Raw genomic sequence first — 13,200 nt, forward strand, 5'->3', positions numbered from 1 at the left:
AATCATTTTTACTGCACTATCCTGCCAGCTGTCACATCATATGGGTGTCCATGTCCTGAACGGCTATTAAGTGGAACTGATCAGAATGTAATGATACTTTTTCTTAACCCTAAACACTGGTGTTGTCACAGGATGACAGAAGCAACTGTTGTCCTGCTGTACAGCCAAGAGAAAATACCCTCTATTCTTTAACACTCAAACCCCCTCTGCTGGCAATGCACTCACATTTGGAATAATCAAATCCCTAAAAACAAAAATGTACGGTGCAATATCCCAAAACAGGACCTCTCCCGAAACCTGGAACCCAACTAACTGATAGCAAAATACCGTAAGTGAAAAACGGAGCAAAAACCAGAGTCTACACATATAGTTCAAAAAGGAAATCTCCTCCGTTTTCATTATATTCAGAAACGTTGAGGATTAATCAGGTGTGTTGGCCCTTTTTTTTTTTTAATAATATATTGCACTTATGTCTTTTTTTTTTAATTGCAATATTGTGATTTTGATACTTTTTGACTTGTATATTGCTTGTATATACATCTTTTTGAACTATAGGGGCTGAGTGCAGACTTTTACACAAGCAGAAACACGAGGGACCTCCTTGCTAGCAAAGAACACGTCAGCACAGCATTTAGACTGTTTGCCTCAACTTGTATTGAGACTGAACCACAAAACCCCTAGGGGCCAGGAAGCCTCATAACTTTTTATGATAATAGATATAATCCTATGAGCATATAACTATGCTATTTGTCTTAGAACATGCACTGGTAACACAAAGAAGGTCAACTCTTCACCACGCAAACAAACCATCATGTTTACACCATATCCTTCGTTAGAACCATTCTTACCAAGGGTGTTGGACGTTGGTGGGAAGTATTGTTCCCATGCTACGTCATCGGTGAGAACGTGATACAACGCAATAAAGCAACCAAGCTGATTGGTTGATTTACCACGTGGCCGCCTACCCTTTGTTATGCGGTGGCAGCAGGCCCCATGTAAAGGCCACACCCCTCACATAACACTTCAGTCGATGGCAGAGTGAAGATGTGTAGTATGGGCGGCTGAGACAAAGAAAGAAGATATAGAAGAAATGTTAAAATATATATATATATCTTCAAAATGTCCAGATGATTATTATTTAAGCAAGAAAGGACCATGGGCTTCAATCAAGAGTGTGGATCATAGTGATTACGGTGATGGGTGTAAGTAGGAGGGCGGTTAGGCCCTCCTGGGTGGTGGGGTTAACCCCTTGTTTACCATAGGAGCTAATAAGGCATTGCCAAGTATGTTTTGGTATGCAAGGGGTGAGAAGTTAGTGTAGTGTTAGGAATATATAAACCCCTTAGTCACCATGTCGCTATGGGTTGCCTAAGACTAGATGGTCACATGGGCAACTAAGGGGGTCAATATTTTTTTTTAAAGTTGATCAAAGTGTTGTGTTAAACTTTAACGATCGAGTCTTGGTATTCTTTCCCCAACTGTTTCTGATGCTTCAAATCGTAAATCCTGTGGCCATGAAATTAAGATTGCCTTCCCACTGGAAGATACGTCCTGTCTTCCATGTCTCGCTTCTGCAGAAAACTAGACCCTCGCATATCCCTAAAGAAGGACCACCGCTGGTGACACAAGGCCGTGAAATTGTATATGAAATCAAACCAATCCTGGACTCTCGTATTCGTAATCACAGGTTGGAAGACATAATTGACTGGTAAGGGAACGGTCGTGTAGACAGGTCTTGGGAATCAGCTACTGAGATTCATGCACCCAGATTACTCATATGGTTCTAGACCCATCACACTAGTAAACCTGCCCCCCCCCCCCATCCTTATGCATGCTGTCCTTCCGTGGGGATACTGTCAAGTGCCAACTATGCCCACAGTGGAAAACTCGCCCGGTTACTCCAGCTGATGTTTCCCAGGTTTAGAACCTGGTTGTCCCTCTCTGTTTCCCAGGGTTAGTGCGGCATTGCGGTTTTCGACCATCTGTTGAAGTTCTACCTTATATAGGGCATAACCAGGAAGTAACCCTGGGAAACAGAGAGGGACAACCAGGTTCTAACCCTGGCAAACATTTGCTAAAAGAACAGGGTGAGTTCTCCACTGAAGGCGCAATCAGAAACATGACACCTCCACCTTGGTGGCCGCCACCCCTCTGGGCCTGGGACCTCCTTCTGCAGGCTTCTGGTGGGCCCTTATACCCCCTCCAGGCCAATTACCTAGTTACATCCCCCATGCCCATTACCCTCTTATACTCCCACTGGCCCATAATCCCCTTATACCCCCTCCAGGCCCATTACCCCTTAGCTCCCCCCAGGCCCATTACGCCTTTACATCCCCACAGGCCCATTATGTCCTTACATCTGCCCAGGCCCATTAGCCCCTTAGACCCCCCCCCCCCCATGCCCATTACCCTTTCCAAACACATTACCCCCCAGCCTTATTACCCACTTCTTCCCCCTCCTGACCTATTATCCCCTTACCCCCTCAGTTTCATTACTCCCTTGTACCCCCCAGGTCCATTACCCCCTTCTAATCCCTCCAGGCTCTGTGGTAAGATTTTTTTTAGAGCATTCCCACTGTATCCTCTCTGCACAAAGCCCTTATGCATTGGGTTTGCTTGTTTTTTAAATTCAGTTAGATCTGAACAATTCCTACTTACTCTTAGGTACTGATCCACCGGTATTATTCTGATTATTGGAAACAGATGGAGACTGCCAACTTGCAGATAGCTGTTTCTTACTGTTGGTCTCATACGTACTGTTGTGGTTCAGGGTACCATACTGATTTTTCTTTATTTTTAAATCTAGGAAGTTGATTGAGCTTGTGCCTATTTCCAATGTCAATTTAAGATTATGGTTATTTTGATTAAGTTTCTCAAACTTTGGTAGATGATCTATTGTGCCGTTCCAGACCAACAGCTCGTCATCTATATATCTTAACCATAATTCTATGTGTTGAGTGTACTGTTGAAGGTGTTCAGTAAATACTTTCTCCGCCTCCCACTAACCAAGGTACAAGTTGGCGTATGTTGGGGCGCAGGCAGTGCCCATAGCCGCACCTTCTACCTGTTGGTAGAATTTGTTATTAAATAGGAAATAATTGCGCGTTAGTATAAATTCCAGTAGAGTACATAACAATGTATCATGTGCTCTCTGATGAACACTCTTAGCTGAGAGAAAGTATTTAACTAACTGAATACCCACATTGTGCTCCATGCTGATGTACAGTACTGCTGCGGCCGAGTTTATTCGAGCATTTGCCCGTTCTCGGCCGCAGCAGTAACCTGGCGCGCGCCGGAGGGTGCCGGGCGCGCGCCGAAGCAGCGGAGGAGCGCCCTCCGATCGGGGCGCTCTCCCTCCCGCTGCCGGGTCCGCCGGGTCCCCCGGAACCCCCTGCCGCCGTCCCCCACATCGCGGGACACCAGGGCTCCCTCGGGGAGCCCTGGACGCGCGTGCAGGGGGCGCAGGCACCCGATGACGCGTATGCGCGGCACGCTGAGGGAGTGCGGCTAGCACGCCGGGGCATCCCCCGGCTTGTGGTGCTAGCCGTGCTCGGATAAAACGTGTCGGTAGTGTATAGTGACTCGACGTGCAAACTCACTAGAAGTGTATTCTTATATAGTGTGATGCCATCTGGTTTTGTGACAACATCTTTAGTGTCCCTCACATAGGAAGGTAGAGATGACACAAATTGTCTTAATAATTGATCAATGTAGTTGCTTGCCTTTCCATTCAGGTTGCCACTTGCTGAGACTATTGGGCATCGAGGTGGGTTGGTGGCATTTTTATGTACCTTTGGGATGCTGTAAAATGTAGCAAGAGTAGGGTTTTTTGCACACGAAGTCCCAATCATATCGAGGATGTGGAATCACACCATATATGATATGTATAATCATTCTAATTATACCAGGGAGTGCGCCTAAGTAAGAGGAATTGCCTTTTCTTTCAGCTGCTTCTTGTACAGTGTATCATATGTAATCCTCTGGTTTAACCCTTTGTTTGACTGGATTTAACCTGATTATTTCATGCAGTTGATGCAAAGTATTCCCTATTCCCCTTTCCCAATACAGTGAATCCATAATCTTTGCCAAACAACCCTAACAATGTCTCACATTTTCATTACAATACGTTACCATCCTTGTGAGTCTGAGAGGACGTACCCCAAATACGGTCTTGCTGGAGTCAATGTGAACATAGATCGAGCGCAAATAACGTATTATAGATAATATAGAATAAATGAAAAGACAAGAGGTATTAATAATGTCCTGTGATGGGTGCTGCTCCTGAGATGGATTCAATCCAAATCTAAAGAGACAGTGAGGGCAAAAGATCGGGAGTGCACTCTCATCCAGGAAGAGTTATATATGTAAAACAGAATAGACACAAGACTGCAATAGAGTACAAAAAGGAAGACAATTGCAATTAGAACACGGAAGAAATCCTACTCACATTTATTGTGAGTGGCAAAAGCCTTGCGGTTGTTTGAGAGTAACCATTCCACCCACTGGAATGTTAATGAGCCAAGAGGACACAAAGAACTATTTGTTCACAGCTGCAACAGATTCAATCTCAACCACCCCAGTGTACGTCTGCGTTGCTCCAAAAGGCGGACAGCCTTTGGCGCAGCCGAAGGGCAGCCAAAGGGTGTGAGCCGTTTGCTGATGTTAAAACTGCTCTATTTCAATCTGAAAATCACAAGCCCTTTATCCCCTGTACCCAATTTTCCAACTCAATTTGTCAATGAAATGTCTCTGAATCCGCTGTATAACCCTGTTCTTTCAATGTAACCATGTATTTTTTTTTTATAACTGTGCCCAGGACACACTTTAAAACGAAAGGTAACTCTCAATGTATTACTTCCTGGAAACACATTTTTATAAATGAATGAATGAATGAATTAATTAATTAATAAAAACCAACTCTAGTAACAGCACCAGAAGGATGAGAAGGAGATTTTTAAGGTATGGAAGAGACGATATATATCTTATATGCTCCTTTAAGAAGTTCTAACGAACGAAACACGTAGGGCGGCTCTCCAAACAAGAAGAAGGTATGCTGGGCTTTGGTGTTCCGTGAGGGATTACCCATCCAGGAATAACCCCTTGCATCTGGTGAACTGCTGTGGACGTCCACCACAAAGTTTTCCATGACCGTAAATTAGTTCTGGCCTTCCCCTCGCTGTCTGACCCAGGGTGGTCCCAATGCTCAAATCCCATCTATGGTTGTGAGTGATACTGATGATTTTCTCAATATTTTATTGTTATAAAACACTCTGCAGTATATTTGTATCCTCTCTTCCATACCTTGAAAATCTCCTTCCCATCCTCCTGACGACCTGCGACCTGAGTTGGTCAAACAACCGCAAGGCTTTTACCACTCACAATACATGTGAGTAGGATTACTTCCGTGTTCTAATTGGAATTGTCTTCCTCGTTGTACTCTATTGCACTCTCGTGTCTTTTCTGTTTTACATTCCATGCTGGAGTCAAGCCTACTGACACAAAATCCAATCTAACTTTCCATTAAGTATTAACTGCAAAATCAGACTTCGCATGCAGATTAAATTAGATGGAAAAAAATATCTAAAATGATTCTTTAGTGGGACAAATAGAGGACACACGACTCCTCAGGCTTGGTTATTCATATTAACAGATGCATGTGTAATTGTTAAAAATGATCTGCTGACTTTACCTCGTCCCTCTAGTATTTCAGGTCAGCGTTGTAAGTACGGGTTAATTAATACCTTCGGTTACTTACCGAGGAGACATGGCAATTTATGTCTGAGTGTGCAGTTTTTTTTTCTCCAGTAGGGTAGGAAATACATTACAGTAAAACATGAAGACTCACAAAAGCAAATTATTTGTTTCATTGTCGCTGCTTAATGTGAGCTTTGATTATCTTCAAAACAATATGCTTTTTCTACTTAGAAGTTTACTCAATTTGTGCAAACATTATATATTATACAGGCAGTCCTCGGTTATCCGACACAATGCGTTACTCAAAATGGCGTTGTAAAGCGAAACACGTTTTCCCATAGGAACACTGTTTAAATGAAAGGTTCCGTTCCTGAAGGCATTTTTAACACTAAAATACACCAAATATTTTATGCAGGCAATAAGATATGCAGCACACACATAAATTATATAGTGTATATACTGTATTATATATGTAACTAGCTGAGAGCCCCGGCGTTGCCCGGGATGTTTGTGGTGTGGGTGTGGCATTTGGGTGGGGAGTGGTCCACGCGGCCCATGTGCGGTGGTAGTGCTGCTGTGGCTGTACTGATGGTGATTGTATTGGTGTGCTGATTTGGGAGGGTTTGGTGCTGATGTGGGGGTGCGGATGTGGGTGTGCCGATGGGGGAGGTGCAAAGGTGGCGATGTGTGGGTGCTGATGGTGTTGATGGGGGCTGGGAATGGTGGGGAGCCGAGAATGCCAGTGTGCTGGGGGGGCATGGGATACCGGTGTGCTGATGTGGTGGTGCTGGGGTGTGTGTGTGTATACATGTTTGTGTGTATACATTGTATGTGTGTGTGTGTATACATGTGTGTGTGTGTGTATGTGTACGTGTGTGTGTATACACGTGTGTGTATGTGTATACACGTGTGTGTGTATACACGTATGTGTGTGTATACACGTATGTGTGTGTATACACGTGTGTGTGTATACACGTGTGTGTGTATACACGTGTGTGTGTATACACGTGTGTGTGTGTGTATACACGTGTGTGTGTATATACACGTGTGTGTATACACATGTGTGTGTGTATACATTGTGTGTATGTATATATTGTGTGTGTGTATACGTGTGTGTGTGTATACACATGTGTGTATACACGTGTATACATGTTTGTGTGTGTGTATACATGTTTGTGTGTATACATTGTATGTTGTGTGTGTGTGTGTGTGTGTGTGTACATTTGTGTGTGTGTACACATGTTTGTGTGTGTATACACATGTGTGTGTATACACATGTGTGTGTGTGTGTATACGTGTGTGTGTGTGTAGACATGTGTGTGTGTGTATACATGTGTATGTGTGTATACATGTGTGTGTGTGTATATACATGTGTGTGTATATACATGTGTGTGTGTGTGCACACATGTGTGTGTGTGTGTACACATGTGTGTGTGTGTGTACACATGTGTGTGTGTGTGTACACATGTGTGTGTGTGTGTATACATGTGTGTGTGTGTATACATGTGTGTGTGTGTATACATGTGTGTGTGTGTATACATGTGTGTGTGTATACATGTGTGTGTGTGTGTATACATGTGTGTGTATACATGTGTGTGTGTGTATACATTATGTGTATGTATACCTGTGTGTATACGTGTGTGAGTGTATACGTGTGTGTGTGTGTGTGTGTACATGTGTGAGTGTGTGTATGTCTCCATGTGTGTGTGTGTATGTCTCCATGTGTGTGTGTGTATGTCTCCATGTGTGTGTACGTGTACATGTGTGTGAGTATACGTGTACATGTGTGTGTGTGTACGTGTCTACGTGTACATGTGTTGTGTGTGTGTACGTGTACATGTGTGGTGTGTGTGTGTGTACGTGTCTACGTGTACATGTGTGTGTGTGTCTACGTTGTACATGTGTGTGTGTCTACGTGTACGTGTGTGTGTGTCTACGTGCTGTGTGTACGTGTGTGTGTGGTGTGTGTACGTGTGTGTCTACGTGTGTGTCTATGTGTGTGTGTGTCTACGTGTGTGTGTTTGTGTATACGTGTGTGTGTTTGTGTCTACGTGTGTGTGTTTGTGTATACGTGTGTGTATACGTGTGTGTGTGTGTATACGTGTGTGTGTGTCTACGTCTGTGTGTGTGTGTGTGTGTGTGTGTGTGTGTGTCTGTGTGTCTGTGTCCCTGTGTGTCCTTTGGCCCGTGACTCCGCCTCAGGGAAAGGGGGGGGGGGTGGGGGGGAGGTGGTGGGAAGGGGGGGGGTGGGGGGGAGGTGGTGGGAAGGAGGGGGGTGGGGGGAAGGGGAGGTGGGGGGGAAGGGGAGGTGGGGGGGGAAGGGGAGGTGGTGGGGGGAGGTGGTGGGGAGTTGGGAAGGGGGGTGGGGAGGTGGGAAGGGGGGTGAGGTGGTGAGGAGGTGGTGGGAGGTTGTAAGGGGGGAGTGACGGGAAGGTGAAGGGGGGGTGAAGGTGGGGGTGGAGGGGAGGTGAAGGGTGGGGGGTGGAGGGGAGGTGAAGGGGGGGGGGGTGGAGGGGAGGTGAAGGGTGGGGGTGGAGGAGAGGTGAAGGGGGGGTGGAGGGGAGGTGAAGGGGGGGGGTGGAGGGGAGGTGAGGGGGGGTGGAGGGGAGGTGAAGGGGGGGTGGAGGGGAGGTGAAGGGGGGGGTGGAGGGGAGGTGAAGGGGGGGGGTGGAGGGGAGGTGAAGGGGGGGGTGGAGGGGAGGTGAAGGGGGGGGTGGAGGGGAGGTGAGGGGGGGGGTGGAGGGGAGGTGAAGGGGGGGGGGGGTGAGGGGAGGTGAAGGGGGGGGGTGGAGGGGAGGTGAAGGGGGGGGTGGAGGGGAGGTGAAGGGGGGGTGGAGGGGAGGTGAAGGGGGGGTGGAGGGGAGGTGAAGGGGGGGTGGAGGGGAGGTGAAGGGGGGGTGGGGGGTGAAGGGGAGGTGGGGGGGTGAAGGGGAGGTGGGGGGGGTGAAGGGAGGTGGGGGGGGGGTGAAGGGGAGGTGGGTGGGGGGGTGAAGGGGAGGTGGGGGGGGGGGGGTGAAGGGGAGGTGGGGGGGGGGGTGAAGGGGGGTGGAGGGGAGGTGAAGGGGGGGTGAAGGGGGTGGAGGGGAGGTGAAGGGGGGGTGGAGGGAGGTGGAAGGGAAGTGGAGTGAGGGGTGGGTGAGGGGAGGTGAGGTGAAGGGGGGTGAGGGGAGGTGAAGGGGGGGTGAGGGGAGGTGAAGGGGGGGTGAGGGGAGGTTGAAGGCCGCTCCCTCACCCGTCCGGCCGCTCACTCACCCGTCGGCAGCTCCCTCACCCTCCGGCCGCTCCCACGTGTGCAGCTTGTTGTGGCCGCTCCCCGCTGTGTCCCAGGCGCTCGCTCGCTCCGCTGACTGTAGCGGCGCCGGGGGGGGGGGGTGGAGGGGAGGTGATTTGAAGGGGGGTGAGGGGTGGGTGAAGGCCGCTCACTCACCCGTCCGGCCGCTCCCACGTGGAACTGAGGCGGGAGGCAGCTTGTTGTTGCCGCTCCCCGCTGTGTCCCGGGCACTCGCTCCTCCGCTGACTGTAGCGGCGCCGGGGGGGGGGGGGGGGTTTGAAGCGCGGGAGACACGGGGAGAGGAGGAGGTGCGCGCGGGTGTGGAGGCTGATTTCGGGGAGGAAGAGGCGGAGGGCTCCGGCGGGTATGTGAGCCCCCCCCCCCCAGGTTATACATGCTGCTAATGTACACCCCCCCCTACTGGTGTGTGTGTGTGTGTGTGTGTGTGTGTCCCTGTGTGTGTGTGTGAGTGTGTGTGTGTCCCTGTGTGTGTCCCTGTGTGTGTGTGTGTGTGTGTGTTGTGTGTGTCCCTGTGTGTGTGTTTGTGTCCCTGTGTGTCCTTTGGGCCGTCACTCCGCCTCAGGCCAATGAGAGGTGTGCGGGGGCGGCCCAAGGGGACCAATGAGATTTCCCCTAGGGACACCGGACATCCAGCAGGCAGGCAGGCTGGCATGCATGCATGCAGGCAGGCAAACATACAGTGCTTTCACTAATATAGTATAAGATATAACATAATAAATAATATATTATATAGTATAATATATAATTATATAGTATAATATTATATATATACGCTCTTGCGACGCTTTGCAACGTTGTTTATGTGAATGTGTATATATATACACACATACACAACGTTGCAAAGCGTCGTAAGAGCGTTGGATAAGCCATTTTGGCGTTGTAAAAATGAATATAGGTATGCATTTCATAGCGTTGGATAAGCCATTCGTTGTAAAGCGAAGCGTTGTAAAACGAGGACAACCTGTGTATATATATATATAATATATATATATATATATATATATATATATATATATATAGTGTTATGGTGAGTAAAAAAAGTGATATAAACCCTCCACAGCAAAGCAAATATGCAAATGTGAATACAACTGTATGCTCATCTACATGTCTTAGCGCTTGACCCCGCTGCCTACTACAGCGTCCGCTGTGGCGGACGCTGCACGGACGAGAGCCCTCCCCTCAATGACGCCGGGCCCGCTGCGAGGGGTGGCCGCAGCGCTGAGGCGAGAACTGCTCCTGCTCTCAATAGAATTGAGAGCAGGACTCGCGACGAGCGATACGGCACACCCCCCGGCGGTTCAGCCAATGAGGGCGAACCTGCCGGGTGACGTCATGGCCGCGCCCCCGTCACTCCCCCGCCACGCCGCCCCACCCCCGGTCTCTCTTCCTGCAGCTCCCTGCAGACCAGGTAATCGGCTGCACGCGCCGCCAATCTCGCGGGCGCGCGTTGCAGCTGAGTTACCGGGGCCTTAGCCCTTAGGCAGGTCTGCAACCCCACCTTTCACCATTATCACCCAGCACACAGCACTTCCACTGCAGCAAGGGATTCTGGGAAATGACATGCAAATGAGCACACGGTGCCACTACATACATACATACATACATACATACATACATACACACACACCAGACATACAGCAGTAATACACATGACAATAATAGAAATAACAAATAATAGAAATAACACATAATGGGAATAAGCGCTTCAGACATAAAAGTAACATTTAGGAAAAGGAGTCCCTTCCCCAAAGAGCTTACAATCTAATTGGTAAGTACAGTAGAAAGAACGTACAGAGACAGAAGGAAGGTGTTCTGGTAAGTGCGTCTGCAAGGGGCCAAATGACGCACTGTGACGTCAACACAAGGGTTAAGAAATGAAAATGGCAGCGTGGATGGACATACTGCAAAAAGAAATCACCATCATTGGACATAGATGGTACTCGACTGGATTCCAAGCACAAGAGATATCAAAAGACCAAAAGACAAAGACAAAAAGTAAGATGGGAAGATGAATTCAGAAAATGTGTTGGAGCAACGTGGAGAAGAGAGGCTTCTAACTGCAGTGCCTGGAAGATCATTGGGGAGGCCTTCAGCCAGCAGTGGATGAAGATGGGCTGAAGGGCTGATGATAATATACAAGAGCTGAAGATGATGATAATATATCTATAGGCAATTAGTAACTGTCACGTATCCTTTGCTGTTAAAGCCTTTCAAACATTTTCCTAAAGGTTTCTCTACCACCAAAGAGGCAAATAGGAGATAAAGGTGAGTAAATACAAGCACCGTTACAGGCATTAACTCCTTCAAAAAGATACGGGGAACCTGTAGCTAACTTTTCCAAATATATGGTAACTCTTTCAGTACTGAATTAGCTAGTCCATTTTAAATCTATGAGAATTGTAGTTTTTGATTTACAATTGATTATCCCGTTGCAATTTCTGCTCCTTATTTGGATCCTGTTCAACACAAGGGAGCCAACCTAGCTGTTTTTGTGTCGAATTAACTTGTGCTTTCTTTGTTTCTGGTATAAAGATGAAAACATATCATCAGTATCATCATGCTTTGTGCTTAGTTATTCACTAGACCAGAGGTGCTCAACTCCAGTCTTCAAGACCCCCCCCCCCCAACCCGCCCCCCCCAACAGGTCAGGTTTTAAGGATATCCCTGCTTCAGCACAGATGGCTCAATCAGTGGCTCAGTCTAAGACCTGTGCTGAAGCAGGTGGCTCAATCTTCGACTGAGCCACCTGTGCTGAAGCAGGGACTGATTGAGCCACCTGTGCTGAAGCATGGATAGCCTGGAAACTTGACCTGTTGGGGGGTGTTGAGGACTGGAATTGAGAACCCATGGACCAGAGTGATGAAGGTGGGAGAATATAATCACTGGACAGGTGTTATAAGAACCCCAAGTAGTCAACAATACTGGACCAAAGGAGAAACTTAGTGGTAATCTCGCTGAAGGGAGGAACCCGAGTAGAATCCCAATGTCAACTCTCCTTGTGACCGTGGGCAAGTAACCCAAACCCCCCTGTGCCTCGGGCACCAACATTAGCTTGTAAGCTCTACCATGCTAAATAAAATAAAACATATATTATTATATAAAATAAAATATAAAGGATATATTATATACATTTACCTCTCCACAATCTCTTGTCCATTCCAGCAGGAAGTATTGTTTTGAACAACAGGGCTCTTGTTGCACACGTGCACAGATAAGTTGCCATAAAAATTGCTGTAGGTTTTCAGCTTCATAATAAAGTCCCTGAAAGAAGAACACAAGTTGTCAGCCGCTGTATACCTTACCGGGTGCTCGAGGTGCAATGTTTGTTACTTGGTCTATTATTGTTGATTTTGTTTGAATGTTTTTAGTTCTGTACAGTGATTCCTACCTCTCTGTTCATGGTGTCGCAGCCCACTGATATCTTGAGCCCATTTTCCGATTGGTCGGGATTAAACACTATGGTGGCCATTTTCCACCATAGGAAAAAATGTGTTTCCTTTAATGTATACACATGAGGTCCCAGTGCCGGATTAGGCATGTGCCTAGGGGCCCCAAGGATAGGCGACCCCGGTAAGTTGCGGTGGGCCGGTGCTGAGGCTCCCCAGCTCCCCATGCCACAGCCCGGCAGTCACTGTCAGCGCCAGGGATACAACTTCCGCCGGCCCGGAGGAGGGAGCTGCAGAGTCCCAAGACCTCACCCAAGGTAAGATATGTGGGGGGCATGTTTGTGTGTGTGCGCGTGTGTTAGGGTGAGTCCCCAGTCTTCACTGTGGCACGCGCGCCCGGCGAGGGGAGGAGGGGGTGGGGGCGGCGCGTGCACAGCGCTACACCGCGATCTGCGGTCTGAGGGGAGAGGGAAGGTTTGCGACGGGAGGGGGTGTGGTGGTGGGTTTGCGGGGGCGTGGCCATGATGTCCCATGGCTGGTTCGCCCTCATTGGCTGAACCGCCGGCGGGGGCGTGGCCACGCCTCCGTCGCAAACGCTGAACTCAGATTCCCCTGCCTGCCTGATGCGCGCATCGCAGGGGAAAGGTGCGCGACAAGGTAGGAACTGGGACCGGAAGTGCACTGCCTAAGGCTGCGGTCCCACCAACTACTACAGCGCACAGTCCCAGTTCCTACCTTGTCGCACACCTTTCCCCTGCGATGCGCGACATGTTTTCAGGCAGGCAGGGGAATCTGAGTTCAGCGTTTGCGATGGAGGCGTGGCCACGC

The 13,200-nt window shown here is 48.5% G+C and overlaps 1 protein-coding gene across 1 annotated transcript in view; it reads right to left on the minus strand.

Moving 5' to 3' along the window:
- GPC3 (glypican 3) overlaps positions 1-13,200 on the minus strand; it is a 294,690-nt gene that overhangs the window by 151,452 nt on the left and 130,038 nt on the right. The window contains exon 5 of the mRNA XM_075573174.1: positions 12,122-12,247. Coding sequence (XP_075429289.1) covers positions 12,122-12,247 — 126 coding nt within the window. The remainder of the gene's footprint in view (positions 1-12,121; positions 12,248-13,200) is intronic.

The sequence above is a fragment of the Ascaphus truei genome, chromosome 16 (assembly GCF_040206685.1).
Source record: "Ascaphus truei isolate aAscTru1 chromosome 16, aAscTru1.hap1, whole genome shotgun sequence".
Taxonomy (NCBI): domain Eukaryota; kingdom Metazoa; phylum Chordata; class Amphibia; order Anura; family Ascaphidae; genus Ascaphus; species Ascaphus truei.